Source organism: Thunnus thynnus, chromosome 14, assembly GCF_963924715.1.
Source record: "Thunnus thynnus chromosome 14, fThuThy2.1, whole genome shotgun sequence".
NCBI lineage: Eukaryota > Metazoa > Chordata > Actinopteri > Scombriformes > Scombridae > Thunnus > Thunnus thynnus.
The window spans coordinates 21,670,506-21,686,862 of NC_089530.1; the positions used below are offsets into that span (position 1 = coordinate 21,670,506).

The 16,357-nt window shown below is 41.9% G+C and overlaps 1 protein-coding gene across 1 annotated transcript in view; it reads right to left on the minus strand.

Moving 5' to 3' along the window:
* Positions 1-1,348: 1,348 nt before the first annotated feature.
* The window catches only part of srbd1 (S1 RNA binding domain 1), a 152,125-nt gene continuing 137,116 nt past the window's right edge, over positions 1,349-16,357 (minus strand). Inside the window, exon 21 of the mRNA XM_067610546.1 lies at positions 1,349-2,851. Within this exon, the coding sequence (XP_067466647.1) occupies positions 2,559-2,851 (293 nt within the window). The 3' untranslated portion in view covers positions 1,349-2,558. The remainder of the gene's footprint in view (positions 2,852-16,357) is intronic.

A 16,357-nucleotide genomic window follows, 5' to 3' on the forward strand; every position in this document is an offset into this window, starting at 1 on the left:
TGGAGCAAACAGCAACAAGTGTCTGTTTTTCTGCAAGGCTGTTCATTGGAGCTGATGAGTAGCTGTGTGTGTGTGTGAGAAAGTAAGTGAGTGGGAAAGCGAGAGAGAGAGAGAGAGAGTGTGCCGCTTGCTGTTGAGGTTAATTTATTCGATCAATCACTCCATTTGATTCCTGTTTATTTTCAGGAGTCGCACGGTCATTTCAACCGCACACTGAGCCCTTTATGCTCTGCCAAGGCGTTTCCCTTCAGCCACTAAGACCGTATAGCTTGCATTTGGCCATAATTTGGAGAGGAGAGCGGTTCCAGCACTTCTCAGATATTTCACGGTTCCTAACCTTTATGGTGAAATCCCCTCAGACCTGTCTCTCGTCAAACCCGCAGTGTGCAGACATGCAGGTATACGAGCTTCACACATACACTGATTTATGTCAACGCTGTGGGCTTGTTTTAAATGACTGCAAACACACTCCAGTGTGGAATTATGTATTATTAATGTCTACAATTTGGAAATGGTACACAGGGCAAAATGTGCAGCCTCTCCATGCATGCATTTTCTTTTGCATAGGCCTACAAACTGTATGCTTTTTCTGTGTAAATACAAAAAAAACACTTTTTTCCTTAAACTGGTTAATCATTACTTTATGTTTAATCTGATGAATACATTCTGCAAACTAATACAGTTCATAGATATTTTCATGTGCAGTTGATGCAGTTTGTATTGCTGCATATTGAAAATGAATTTTAAACCTCTAGCTAGAGCTTAACCTGCTCCTTTGGAGTATTTTGATATGGCAAGCAACTAAGAAACCACCATGGGACCAATATGTAGGATCAGATAAACCTCTGCTTGCACTGCATCAAAGTGGACAGAAGGCTGGGACATGTAATTGGATCATGATAACCAATTGCTTCTGATCATGTAACATTTGAAATAGCAAATAAATGCCTCTTTTGGCCAGAAACATGAGGGAAGAGTTTGCCCCACCCCTTAAATAACCAAAAAGAGGACTAGACTATGATACCACAATGTTATTTCAGTGTAAATAAGCCCAGAGCGAGGAGCAGATCTTATTTTGGAAACGGGGTTTACTAAAACATTGAAGGAAGTAAAGAGATACAAAAAAACAACATGTGAAATTACACACACAAAGCATATAGTTGGAGCTCAGGTTTTATGTCAGCGTGTTGAGTTATTTCCTCTCAGAAAACATGGCTCGGGTGTACCAAAGCCATCTTCAGCTGGTCAATTTACAGCTCCACGAAGACTGAATGAAATAAGATGAATAAGAAGGGAAAAAAATCGGAAAAAAAGTTTCCCGTTTTGTTTATTTTTTAATGGTAAAAAATTGTAAAGATCTCTTTGAATTTAAAAAACAAACTCCCACATACTATAAAGTAACAGATTTATTTCATACTTGTTTTGTGTCATCTAAGTTTTTATAAAAGAAAATGTGTGAATTCTTAAATTAAGCAGTACTCCCCCTTACACCAGGGGACTTCAGTATCCTGTGTGAATCTTGTATATCTTACAGTATAGTATCACTTTACATACAGTCCAAGCCTTTTCTATACAGCAAAGTCTGCAGCATTGCTTAATGTGTTTCCCTCATGCAACATTCTTCCTTTTTTACAGTGCTGGAACTCGTATGTCAGGAAAGAATTTATTAAAAGCGACCCGCAGTAATTAGCAATGTGCTAATGCTTGAATTTGTATCCATTCCTGTATGCAGGGTTTTTACAACACTTTGTGGTTTCACTTGAAACACAGGCTTGACCCCGTGTCACCGGCCATATGGGCAGTAAATAGTTCCATGATAGAGTCAGCAGTTGTAGTGATACTGTACTGGAGAGAAAGGTCTTATTATACATCATACTACATAGTGTTTTTATGGCAAGAAGATGATTGACTAAAAATGAGTTTTTGATAATGTGAGTGGTGCTTTGTTTTACTGTGTCCTGAAACGTCGGTTTGAAGAGTTTTCCTTCCTGTAATGAGGCTCAGTATGTGTGTGGCGGGTTGTACATTGCAAAATGAATTTCTGTGAATACGCTTTGTCACAGTGATGTTATCATGATATTAAACCATTTTTAACATCATATAAATGACTGTAATTGGCATTGAGAGCTTGAATTTTGACAAGTATTTAATTTGCTTTGCATTATCATAAATTACCTAAATTGAAGATTCACCTTACCCAGTATCCTACCTACAAGATATATCAGTAATTTATAATTTGGTGTCATATGGATTAAATGCAGTTTTGACAGGTTATTTGATACTATCAAGATACAAGACTTCAAGTTTACAGCCATGCTAGCCTGTACAGTAGTGCTTTGAGCTAAATCCTAACGCTAGCGTGGTAACATTCTAACAATGACAATGATACCATGTTGATGTTTGGCAAGTTTAATGTTTACCATGTTCATCATATTAGTTTAGTGTGCTAGCATGCTGACATGCTAGCGTGCTAGATGAAAAGTCAGGGAATCATCAAAGTCAGTAGGATTAATCCTCTGGGATTATGAATGTCTGTACAAACTTTAATGGGAATTAATTTAGTGGTTGTTGAGATATTTCAGTCTGTACACACAACATAGCTCAAAGCACCTTACATCAACACTTAACTTTGGGGAGGGCTGTGGCTCATGAGGTAGAGCGGGTTGTCCACTAATTGTATTGGTGGTTTGATCCCTGGCTCCTCCTGTCCGCATGTCGAAGCATCCTTGCACAAGACACTGAACCACAATTTGCTCCTGATGGTCAGGCCAGTGCCTTGCATGACAGATCATTTGGACCAAAGTAGTGGGTTGACTGACAGACCGACATTGCCATCCCTTGTGCTGCGTTGCTACACAAACAAACAAAAAACATGCACATGAAAAGACAAGTTCTCTCAGGCAGTTGATCCAAAGAATGCAAGTAATTTTCTGTGGGGACTGATTAATGCTGTCATCAGAGCACAGGCCACTGCAGAAAGATCCATGCTTGTTGGCGCTGCTGCCTTGTCTTTACAGTACAGCACTTTTATCTTTTCACAGTTTTTACACATTCAGTGTATTAGTTATTCATTCTCTGTAAGCCCCATTTACACTCTGAAGCCTCCAAGAAATCCCATTAATAATGTGTCTACTTTCATCGCCTAAATGACTTCTCTCTCAATAAAGCAAACCATCCATCCAACTTTTTGCTGTATTCTACTCACTATTGGGCATAATATGAGATATTGTGAAGATGAAGGCAAGTGTTTTCTTTGTAAATAGAAGTATGGCACAGCGTATCGCTCATTTGTTTTTATATGGAAGAATTGGATTTCATGATCGCTTTTTAATTCTGCCTGCAGGGTATATTAAACGCCTGCAAACCCCTGAACAGTTTGTCCAGGAAACTAACAATTATAGTCAATCTGAGCATATGGCAACCACAGCTATTTGAGAGAAGAAGAGATGGGGCTTAGGGTGAGGAACTGCCTCATGCATCATTACACTTTACTAAAGTTTAGTTCCTCCATATAGTGTTGGTGTTTATGCCAGTGATTGAGCCCATTCCCTTTTAAACTTTTCTCTATGCCATGAGAGCTATGAGCATAGATCATAATGTAAAACTTTCTATCTACAGCAAATGATGATCTCAAGGTAAATTCGCAAGTTTGCAAAAATATTGTCTGATATGCACATTAAACTTACTGAACCAGAACTTATTTACATTAAAGTACTGTAGGACTTTCGTTAACTTTTTTTTTTTACCTTCTTCAACTTCTTTAGATCCTTTATCCACTGGTCGCTAAAGTTCTTATAGCCTGTGATTATTTTGCAATTTTGGGAGAACCCTCAATCTAACATTATAATACTATGTTCATGTTCTTTTATAAATGTATATGGCACTATCAAGCCCATGATTTGACTGTAATTGTTTCATCCATTCATCCATATATGGTCTTCCATATATGGATGGACCATAGCTTTTGTTAGGGCTGGGGAGAAGCTAACATCAGCTGCCAGGACCACCTCTTCTGGCCTCCTAGACCGAGAGCTGAAAGTGGACCTGGGTAAGCTACTGAAGTTCCCAGAAACTGTTGCCACAACAACATCAAGGCCAGACATGGTGCTGATCTTGAAAAACTCCAAGCAGGTAATTCTCTTGGAGCTCACCCTTCCCTGGTGGGACCACATTGAGGAGGCCAATGAGAGGAAAAGGGAAAAGTACACTAAGCTAATGGAAGAATGGGTGGTGAGCGAGGTGCAAGCCCATTGAGGTGGGATGCAGAGGGTTTGCAGACCAGTCCCTCTGCAGGGCCTACAACATACTAGGCTTCACAGGGACCATTAGGCAAAGGGCCATCAAGTTTGCTACCAAGGCAGCATAAGCTGCATCAAGGTGGCTCTAGATCAGGAGAGGAGAACCGTGGGTAGGTAGTTCTACCTGGACACAAGCCAGGGCTTAATCAACCCCGGCTGGGTCACCTGGGTGAGGGTGTCTGATTGTTGAAAGGCCCAAAACATTCAGACCCCAGGTAACATCACTGATGATGTGTCCAGGTGCATCACAAGATGATGTATGTCACAAACTTTTGTCTGGAACAACTAGTGACTACCAGGAACAGGTTGGTTGTTGACCATGAACAGAGTGGTAACAGGTTGGAGAGACAGCAGACAGGCTGGAGAGACGGCAACGGGGCAATGAGGGTTAGCAGCCTGACCTGCATCTTCTGAGCGGAAGAACCTACAACAAGCTACAGATCAACTTACGGAGAGATACCATCCATCTGGATGGACCAAAGGACACCAACACATGGCAACTGAAATACAACGAGAAGTACGGAACGCATTTGCGCAAAACCACATGGCCTGAAGATCCACCAGGCCAAGATGAAATGTGTGTAGACAGTGCAAGTGTCACAGCCCTGAGATGCAGGGGACACAAGCCCGAGATCCAAGCAGAGCAACAGAACATTTTCGAGTCAAGTTGCCCCAAGCTCAGAAGGAGAAGAATTGGCTCCAGTTTGATGAAGAGGCTAATTCCATCTTGGAAGCAATGGCCAAGGGTGAAGCTGATCAATGCCTCCAGGACAATGACCACCACCATCAACAGCCTAGCAGCTGAAAGATTCGATATGGAGGCTCCCCTACACCATGAACACCAGCTCAGACAGGAGCTGAAGAGCTTGAGGCACTGATTCAAGGAAGCAAGAGAGGAGGAGAGGGGACCTCTCACAGAGGTGTGCAGCTTCTTCTGCAAGAAGCTCATGACCTTGAGGAGGGCCAAGTGGCATAGGAGGAGGAGGGAGAGGGCCAAGAAGTGAACTGCCTTTCTACTGAGCACATTTGGGTTTACAAAACAGCTGCTAGGGCAGAAACGTAGTAGCCGGCTGACCTGCTTCAAAGCTGAGATTGACCGCCAGAGACACCTTCAGGGATGAATCCAGGGAGCAAGATCTGGGCCACTGTAAGTCCTTGATTAATTCACCTGCACCAACTCTGGACTTCAATGGGTAGGAGCCTGGCTGGAAGGAGATCCAGGAGATGGTCTAGCAGACAATAGCAAGCTCAGCCCCAGAACCTAGTGGGGCACCTTACAAGGTATACAACAACTGCCCAAGGTCACTTCACAGGCTCTGGAGGACTCTTAGGGTGATCAGGAGGAGGAGCAAGATAGCTCATCAGTAGAGGTATGCCGAAGGGGTGTGGATTCCAAAGGAGGAAGAGTTGAAAAACATTGATTAGTTCAGAACCATCTCGTATCCCAGGCAAGATCAAGGACCTCATTTTAGACTACTACAACAGCTTCAGTCTGAGAGTCTCAGCTGGGTTTATAACGTCAGAGTGGCACAAGCTTCAATCTGGTGAAGTCCAGATCCCTGGTGCTGAGGAAAGGAAAGGCCATGAACAAGTTCCACTTCAAACTTGGTAGCACCCAGATACAATCCATCATTGAGAACCAGTGAAGGTGTTTGGGCAAGGTGTTTGGCTGCAGCCTGAGAGACACAGCATCCATCTGAGTGACCAACCATGACCTGGAAGCCTGGCTAGCTGCAGTGGACAAGTCAGGCCTACCTGGAAAGTTTAAGGCATGGATATACCAACATGGCATCCTTCTATGGATTCTCTGGACCCTTGTGGTCTATGAGGGCCCAATCTCCACAGTCAAGGGCTTTGAGAGGAGGGTCAACAAGTTCCTATGGAAGTGGCTGAGTCTACTTCCGAGCCTGAGCAGCATTGTCCTGTATGGGCAGAACAACAAGATGAACCTCCTCATGAGCAGCCTGAATGAAGAATTCATGGTGACCCATACTAGGAAGGTGCTGCAATACCGAGAGTCCTGTGACCTAAAACTCTCGGAGGCTGGTATCGAGGTCAGGACAGGACAGAAGTGGAGGGCAGTAGAGGCTGTGAATGTTGCTGAGTCACAGCTAAGGCACAGGGTGCTGTGTCTCGTGGAAGGGCTGGCTTGGGTAGCAGCATAACACCTAGCCTGCACCTTCCCCTGCACCTTGTTGTAGGTGCAGGGGAAGGACAAGAGGTTGTTGATCCAAGATGAAGTGTAAGCATCAGTTGAGGAGGAGCAAGCCAGCAGGATGGCTGGAGCCTGCAGAGCCTGGAAGATGAGAGGAAGCGGTATAGCACACAGTCTCATGGGCCAAGCTTTGGAAAGCCGAGCCCCATTGAATAAAATTCTTAATGCAGGCGGTCTATGACATTCTACCAGGCCCATCAAACTGGTTTTGCTGGGGGAAGGTGTATTCACCAGCTTGCCCTCTGTGTCTAAAGAGAGGGACCCTGGAGCACATCCTCAGCTGCTGTTCGAAAGTCTTGGGTGAGGGGCGCTACCACTGGCAACATGACCAAGTCCTGAAGGCCATAGTGGACATATTCTGCAGTGGGATTAGCCACTGCAAGCACCTCTGCCCAGTGAAGAAGACCATCACTTTCATCAGGGCTGGGGAAAAGCTAACATCGACTGCCAGGACCACCTCCCCTGGCCTGTTAGCAATGGCATAAGACTGGGAGCTAAAAGTGGACCTGGGGAAGCAACTGAAGTTTCTAGAAACTGTTGCTGACATGGTGCTGACCTTGGAAACCTCCAAGCAGGTCATTCTCTTGGAGCTCACCCTTCCCTGGGAGGACCACATTGAGGAGGCCAATGAGAGGAATAGGGCAAAGTATGCTGGGCTAATGGAAGAATACTGAAGCAACAGCTGGCGAGTGAGTCGCAGGCCCATTGAGGTGGGATGCAAAGGGTTTGCAGGCCAGTCGCTCTGCAGGGCCTACAACATGCTGGGCATCACAGGGGCCAGTAGGAGAGGGACCGTCAAGTTGGCCATCGGGGCAGCAGAAGTTGCGTCAAGATGGCTGTGTTTCAGGAGAAGAGAGCTGTGTGTGGGGTAGTGCTACGTTGACACAAGCCGGGGCTTGATGAACCTTGGCTGGGTCGCCTGGGTGAGGGCGTCTGATTGTTGAAAGACCCGGAACACCCAGACCCCAGGTAACATCACTGATGATGTATGTCACAAGTTCTTATCACTTAAAATCAGATTTTGATCACAATGGCAATCATCAGAGAGGACCAATTAGCCTTGTCAGTTACAACTTTCTCCACCTACTCATGGAGGATCTCAAAATATTCTCAGGTCATTACGAGACAGTAGTTCCTCCAGCACAACCATGTCTCCTAAAGATTCATATACAACTAATTTGCGATAACAAATATGTTTTGTAAGACACATAATGATGCCAGGAGTAGGCTTTTTATCAACATATAGGAAATGTTTATATTGATGATGTCCACAAAATGCTCAGTGTCAGCTTTTTCATGATAGAATTCGTTGACTTTTTCAATATCTAACCAAGACCACAATCTTTTCCTACCTTTAACCAAGCTTTAGTAGCCTAAACAACATATAGGACACAAACCTTGTTCTTTAAAGTCCTGTGCTTTGAAGGCTACCCCATCCACCCTCTGTACAACTTATGCGCAGCACAGCAGTGTTCATTGTCACTGAATGAAATCATGTTTCCAAATGTATTTGGCAAAAAAATGTAGTAAATAAAATATTCATTCTGTAAACAGTTGTCCAGCATTGCCTGGGTATCGGATCTGGTCCTCATTATGGAGGAGCAGCGGCTCAACACACCGGTTTAAATTTGGCCTAACTGCCACTCAGGTAAAAAAAAAAAAAAAAAAAAAAATTCAACTCCCTTTATCAGTATCTTGTTCTTTCAGTTGATGACCACAGGTGAGGGACAGAAGAAGAACTGACTACTACATTCAGAGTTTTCGCTTTACCACCATGAACCAACCCATGGTGATTTATTCCATAAACCTGTTTTATAAGATGAAGCAATGTGAGAAAAGAACCATGTCTCTACCAAAAACTAAAACAATGTTATAAATTGGGGGTATGTAAGTGAGTTTAGTGTTTTCCATTCATTTCATCAAAGTGAAGCTTGGTTTGAGATCACCATGGCCAGATTCTACCGAGTAAGTCTGAACCTTTTGAATCTATCAGTCAGTATCGTGGGAGTTATGATTAAAGCATATGCACTAATATTTCCTCTGTCATAAAATAAGTGGAACAGCCCTGCGAAGAATTGCCATCACTGCATTGGCAAGAATTCCTTTGTGCTTGGTTTCACTGAGAATTTTAGAGGTTTAGACTGAGAGGCCTCTCCAGACCACCAAGAAAAAGTTTGAGACGAGCTGATAATGATATACAACATGAGCTACGACAGATCCAAATTTTTTGTACCAGCTCTGGAGGTCATCTATAGTGAAGGCGTGCCTGCCAGCATGCAGGGGGATGATGAGCTTTCACACAAGCAGAAAGAGGGGATTATTGTCAATTGCTCCAAAATTGCAATAATACCCGCTGCGGGGCCACCCACACATGTGCTGAGAGACAAGTGATAAATTGCTACACATGTCCATTCCACAGTGGCAACTCCTGACACCAGCACAATGCCCATAACGATCTCCATTCTCATATGCTGTGCGACGTGTGGAAACAAGTGGGGCAGCTTTTAAGAGGCAACTAAAATATAAATATTTACTTGAATATGGAACTTAAAAATACCATTTTGTTTCATTTGGTTAATATCTGTCATCAGGCTAAATACATTTGTTAGCATGGTATATTCACCTCTAAATCAGCAGTTTTTCAGGAACCAAGACAACACAAAGTTTAAAAGTAAATTGAATTTAAATTAAAACATCACAGCATGGATTATTGAACAGTAACGTCTCAAAGAATTCCATCACACAAGGACATTTTTTAGCCACTCAAAATGAATACAGCATATCATATTTTGAAACTAAACCCTTCAATGTGTTTGCATGTAGGAATACACAGTAATTGGTTCTGATCATATCATTCCTCTGCCTAAGAGCCGAGCAGATGGCTAATCCAGTCCCAGTATCTAATCAGACCAGTCATTCTAATGACAGTATAATTTCATAAGAGGCCTTTGTCTCAGAATATTCAGGAGCAGCATGGGGGGAGATTGGAGATATTCATCATCAGCATAGATTGGAAACAGGCCCTAATAAATGACACATTTGCTTCCTGCCTGTCTGTGTTAGAGGAATGGCAGAATGCAGTGAATGTGGTACGGTGTGTGAGTGTGTGTGTGTGAGTGAGGGGAAGGAATGACATGGCTGGAGTGTGTGGGTGGACAGCAGCTGCAGGGCTTTTCATGGACTTTTCTGAATGTCCGTGTGTATTGGTGTGTGTGGATGTGGAGGGTGAGGTGTGTGTGGGTGTGGATGCGTGTGTTGTATCTTCAGTAGTGAGAGCAGCAGAGTTCAGTCAAGTTAATAGACAGGGCATTCATGTAGAATTTACACCTTGAGGTCAGGGCACCAAAAACCTGATCAGTGCTTACAATGCAGCTGGTGGCATGAAATGTGTGTATGTGTGTGTGTGTGTGTGTGTGCGTGTGTGTGTGTGTGTGTGATTGTGTAGTCTTACAGTTGTTTTATCTCTCACAGCAGTCTTTTACTGTGCTGACCATCATTTTATATTTCTTTCTAACTTTCTTTGTTTCCATGCAGTAATAATAATGAATGCTTGAGATGTTCCTGACACAGGCAAAGAGAAGGAAAGTAAAAAGAGATGACACCCATAAAATCAGATGTGGCAGTAAAATCCAGCCATGTTTCTGTGTGTGCACCGCATGGAGACACCAACCCGTGAAAAGACATATTATTTACAGCACTGCAGGAAGTCATAGTCCAGCATAGACAGACAAAAATATATAAAAGCACGAGGGCAGGATCTTCTTTTAGCCAACTGAAGGCTCAGAGCTATTTATCATGTTGGATCTCAGCTCGCTGTTTCCTGCAAACTGCATGTAGCCTGACATTGTGCTTCTACCTTGGGAAGGAGTGTCCTGGGGTCAGGAAGTGAATATGGTGCACACACACACACACACACACACACACAGATACACAGTGAATCTTTCCCTGACTTCGTCATTTGCTCTCAAATACACACAGGTACACTCAGGCAAGGGTAGTCAGGGTCGTTGCAGTCAGAGTCATATTTACATCAGCCAGTGTAATATTATCAATAAAAGCCAAGAGGACAGCAGCCTGCCATAACTCACGGCAGGCAGGGAGCACCACAGCTGTTCAGAGTTCATCTTCCTCTGAAGCAATGGGGGAGAGATGTTAGAGCAGGGACAGAGAAAGAGAGACAGCAGGGAAGGAAAAAAGGAAAGTAGAAAGAGATAGAGAGAGAGGACAGATAAAGACACAAAAGAGGGAGAGAGAGAGAAAGGGAGGTGGGTGACACGGATTTAAAGACAGATATCCAAATCAAAGCTATATCCCCAGGCTTGGAAATAATTATATATTATCATTAGGGCTGCAACTAAGGTTTATTTTTATTTTTTATTGGAGTATTAGTTTATGTCAGCAAAAAGGGACCCAACACAAGTTCAAGAGCCCATTCTCACATATCTTTTTTTGTCTGACTAACAGTCCAAAACCCTAAAATATGAAATTTACAAGGCTATAAAACAGAGAAAAACAGCAAGTCACTTTGCAGAAGCTGGAACAGGAGAGTCTCATTTTTGCTTGATAAATGACTCAAATGAGGAATCAATTATCGATTAACCATCTAATCGTTTTAGCTCTAATTATCATAATTCAACTTTTGGTGGAATCATATCATGTTATCAATTAACAAAATTCTGTTGTCTAAACAAATTATTTTGAGAAAATTGTATTTTAAAAGTAACAACCTGATAATACATCAGTTTGGGGTTTTTTTTGTATGTTGTAATGCTTAACATTTATCTCATTAAACATCAGTTATAACACAGTGTGAGGGAGTGATAATTTAATATGTGATTTTGCATATGATGATATACTGTATGTCAAGAACAGAAATTTCTGCTTCTGCTATATTGCCCAACATTATACCCAATTTAATAGCTTTGCTTCATATTTCAAACATACCACTGATACCACTGATTTTTTAAGTCATGCACTGTCGTAGACTGATGAATTCAATATGAATCAATAATGAGTTCTACCCTCATGCATGCCAGCAATCGTGTTTTTTTTCCTCCTTTTTTTTTGGGTGAAATTAGGTGTCACGTCTTATTTTAGAATGATGCTCTTCAAATACTTCATCACCGGCCTTCTCGGTTTCACTGCAGATGCTGAGTGACCTCATTGAGTGACCTCAACAATCACAGATCAAAGTCGTCGGGTTTCTGGCCGGTCAGGTTAATCAGAGGACCACCCTGAAGAACCAATCAGGTAACATCTTACTTGACTTAAAGGAATTAGGCTGCTTTTGCTTTGCAGGAGTGGAAGAGCGACTATGTACGCTTCCTCTCATGTTGTACTTTAAGTACATGTTTGAGGTTCTTCTGTTTTCTCTGAGCATGTCAGTGAGTCTATTTTGGGGAATTTAATACCTTGATTTCAGTTACATCAGCTATTAGTCATGATTTGATTTGTTTAATTTGGGCTATAAAAGACACGGGTATGCATGCAAAACAAGTGTGAGTGAGTCAACAGTAAGGGAAAATAAACAGTTATAGGCTAATACATAAAGTATTAAACTCTCAAGCACCAAAACTTCATTTTGAAACTTCATGTATTTCCATATTTTGTATTTTTCACATCTAGATTACTCTGCACAATAAATATTTAAATACAAATCTAATGTTTGAAATTATTAAAGAACAAATATTCCAGTCAAATTGGAGTTTGTGTAATGTGTGTATAGTGTGTGTATGCGTCCATAAGTATGTGCGCGTGTGTATTACTAAGAATGGAGTTCTTGTATCACTTGCCCCTTTTTGAGAGGAAGTGACATGAGATACTTAAAGACCAAAATTGCCTCACTTAGCCAAACAAACTGGCTCTCCTGACATACACACACACTCATGCACACACTCACTCACACTTGCGTACACACACAGACACACACGTCTAGAGCTCTCTAATGGCCAATAAAGTCAGGATGTTCGTTCCTCCTCTCAGGCTCACAAAAAACGAACGGCGAAATTATTGAGAGTAAACGAATTCCACTGTAGCTCTACTTAATGACCACACACACACACACAGTTTGAGGGTCAGTGAAGGCTGAAGCAGATAGGATGTACATAATAACCCTAACATGGCTTTTATAAGCCTTCAGCTCTTTTGAAACGACAACGGCTGAGAGAGAACCCAGGCCTGCATATAAAAATACTGAGCATTCTGGAGCAAGACTTTGAAGTTTTTTTTTCTGCTTGATCTTAACTGAAGAGACACTGGTAGTCACTACATATGCATGTGTCCGTGCAAACAGAAACAAATATTGCTTTTCTACACATATATGCATGGTGAGATTAGTGTGAAAAGATCAAAACACGTAAAGAGGCAGATATGAAGTTCAGACTGTTGCAGAAAATTGTCTAGTATACAAACAGTAGCTTGCAGATGAAACCCTCATGTTTTCATGAGTCAGATAAAAAACGCAATGCAATTAATTCTTATCAAATTAAAAGCATTTGTGTATGTAATAAAGGGTTTTTATGGGAATCAAAAACTCAACAATAATACATCCCTCTGTGCTCTGCACATACATAACCGAATAAACTTTAAACAGAGCTAAAATGAAAAACTTTCATGGAGTTTTGATGCAGAGAAACAGACATTGCTCCAAAAAATTTACAGGGCATTTCCTTCCTTGTCCTGATACTCCCATTTGACCCATTTACAAATTATTGTCCCGTCTCAGCTGGTAAATTCACTTTCCCTCCAAAGGACAATTTTTGCTCTAATCCCTCTACAAATTTCAAGAAATCTGTCATTTTATTGGGACGGCTAAAGGGGGGTTATGGGCCATGTACAAAGAAAGTGTGTGTGTGTGTGTGTGTGTGTGTGTGTGTGTGTGAGGGAGAAAGAGAGAATCCACCCCCCTCAGTACTTCTAATGGTTTCTTTCGGGACCATATGTCCTTTTCGTCAGCACAGCAGCAGTACAGCCTCTACAGTTACAGTTGGGCTCGGTGTGAAAGACAGACATGTTGTATAATAGAAGGTGGGAGGTGGAAGGTGGAGGGCATTACGTTTTGTGTGTGTGTGTGTGTGTGTGTGTGTGTGTGTGTGTGTGTGTGTGTGTGCGTGTGTGTGTGTGGAGCATGGGGAGCCGCAGAGCGTTTTTGAAGAAGCAGATCTCTCCGTATTGCCTTACCATCAATAAATCTTGGAGCTCACTATAGTGCTGACATAAATTTGCCTGCACCCCCAACCCATCTAACGACCAAAAACTTCTCTTAAACACACACACACACACACACACACACACACACATTTCCCAGTTGATACACCATCTTCTACCCCTTAAAATCTGGTTGGAAGTCTACATCAATAGGTGATATGTTCTCTACTATGCACACACACTCATACAGAAGTGCGCTTACAAGCAAACACATGCGTCTATGCACGCTTTGTACACACACAGCCGCACAGACACCCACAGTTTGCGGTAATTAGTAGTCTTTCTCAGTGGTGACTGTGTTTCCTCCTCAGGGTCACTGATAGCAAAACGCCTGTTAAACTTTATATTCCCTGATGGGGCGGAAAAGAGAGCGAAACAGACGGAGAGTACACTCTCATTAACACAGTGCTCTGTGTTTGTGTGTGTGTATGTGTGCGTGTGTAACTGTCTGGGTGGTGTTTCCATGTTCAGGCCAAGTCTTGTAAAGGTGAAAAGATACTCTTTAACCTCAATTTAGACTGAGCCTTAAATCTCCACCCTACATATGTGAGCAGGGGAGAGACAATATGTCTGTTTTATACTCTGTATTGTCCCACAGCTGAATCCTTTCTTCAACAATCAGGGAATTCTTTAAAGGGTATGTCATTAAAAAAGTGAAAGTTAAAATTATTTTTTATGAAAAATCTCATGTGATGAAACTGTCAGTGATGAAACTGTCAAAACTATTTCACTTCTTTACCATTGAAAATGAATGAGCATGTGTCACACACATGCTCATTCACTAGTCAACCCTGATCTCATATTGTGACACAATATGGAAACATTGTGAAATCCTAAAGTGGGAAGAACATTTCACAACACTCACATGACTGTAAACAAACTAACAGTGAAACAATTTGTCGTTTAATTGATTCATTAATCAATACAGAAAATTTCTTGGAAACTAGTTTTGTTATCAATTCATTGTTTAAATCAGTTTTCAAGCAAAACTTTCAAACATTCTCTATTTCCAGCTTCTCCAGTCTGAGCATTTTGCTGTTTCCATTGTCTTATGGGTGTCGGAGTGTTAGTCATACACTAGAAATGATTTGAAAATGTCTAATTGGGCTTTAAGAAATTGTGATTGTGAAAAATTGGGATTCTCCCACTATTTTCTGACATTTTATTCACTAAATAACTAATCAATTCATCAAAAATCAGCAGATTAATCCATTATGAATTTAATCATTTGTTGGAGCCCTAAAACAAACAAGCAAACACATATCTGTATATTATATTGAGCAGTATACATCTGAACACGGCTTTGAAACATTTCAATTAGTAAAACTGATAAAACTGAAACTAAACTGAAAAGTAACCTTTTTTTGTCTTGTTTTTTGTGTGTGTGTTTGTGTGATGAGGAGTTGGACTGTTCAACAGCACTGAAGCAGCTATTAGGCATGTTATGATAGGCAGGTGTGTCTTGGAATGACATTTAAATTATTACTGTCGAATGATAAAATAATATGTATGAAGAGTTTGCCTTCAATGTATTTTATTCTGTAATCAACAGAGAATAAATGTTACAGTAATAAACAGCAGTCATGAGAAAATGTCTCAGTGCATAGTGGTTCAAATAATTTTCCTGTTTACAAAAAGAGGGATGTGGGAAATTTTAACGGACTCAGCAAAAAAACTGCTTCGAGGCACTTTGACATTTTAAAACACACACGCTTTTGGTGAATTAAAGAGATTCTGTAGATAGCTCTGAAAGCTTATTCTGTGCACCTCAGCAGATTCTAAAGCCCTTTTTCTTATGTGATCATTTTAGGTAATTGAATAAATTCCCAGAGCTCTGTGCGGAATTAGAAGAAGCTAGACTTTGGTCAGAGGAGAGCTTTTAAGAAACCAGGGAACGTACATCAGAGGCCCAGCAGTCGATGGTAATGTAATGAACGTTTACATTTACCTGCCTCTCACCTTTCCTGTTGGTATATACCCGCAATCTAAACTGCACTCGTCAAAGCACCCGTCCAGTTTGTTTTCATAAATACACTCTCATCTCTCGCCTCCTCGTCCCTGCTTCGAAAATGAAATATTTGGTGTTTCAGTGAGGGGGGTTGGGGTGTGGTGTGTGTGTGAAGGTGGGGGCAGAGGGCTGGTTGCGATGCCAGAACTAGCACTTCTGGTTGGAAAAAAGGGTTGAGTTTTCGTCAGACGTGCAGCGCAGACAGACAGGGTGAAGGAAAGGCTTTTTGAAAGCGCTGTCCAAGAGCAACAGAAAACACTCCCTCTTGACCGTGTGGTCAAAAATGGGTGTAGAGAGAGAGAGAGACAGCATCTGGCGTGTCGTCCGAAGAGAAGGGGGAGCAAACATACCCGCCTCGGCCCGCATTGTGCCCCCTCTACTGCCAGCTGCAGGCCACGGGTATATGGTTGGAGAGGAAGATGGAGTGAAACATGTAGAACAGAGAGGGAAAGACAGGCAGACCAATAAAAAGAGCATCAGTGAGAAAGACAGGCAGACAGAGAGACAGAAACATGTATAAAAGCGCCAGAGAGGAGGATACTGAGAAGCATGGAGGCATATCATGAACAAGGTCAGAAAGACATCGCTTGGCAGAACAGGAAATGATACAGGATATATCCTCTCTCTCTC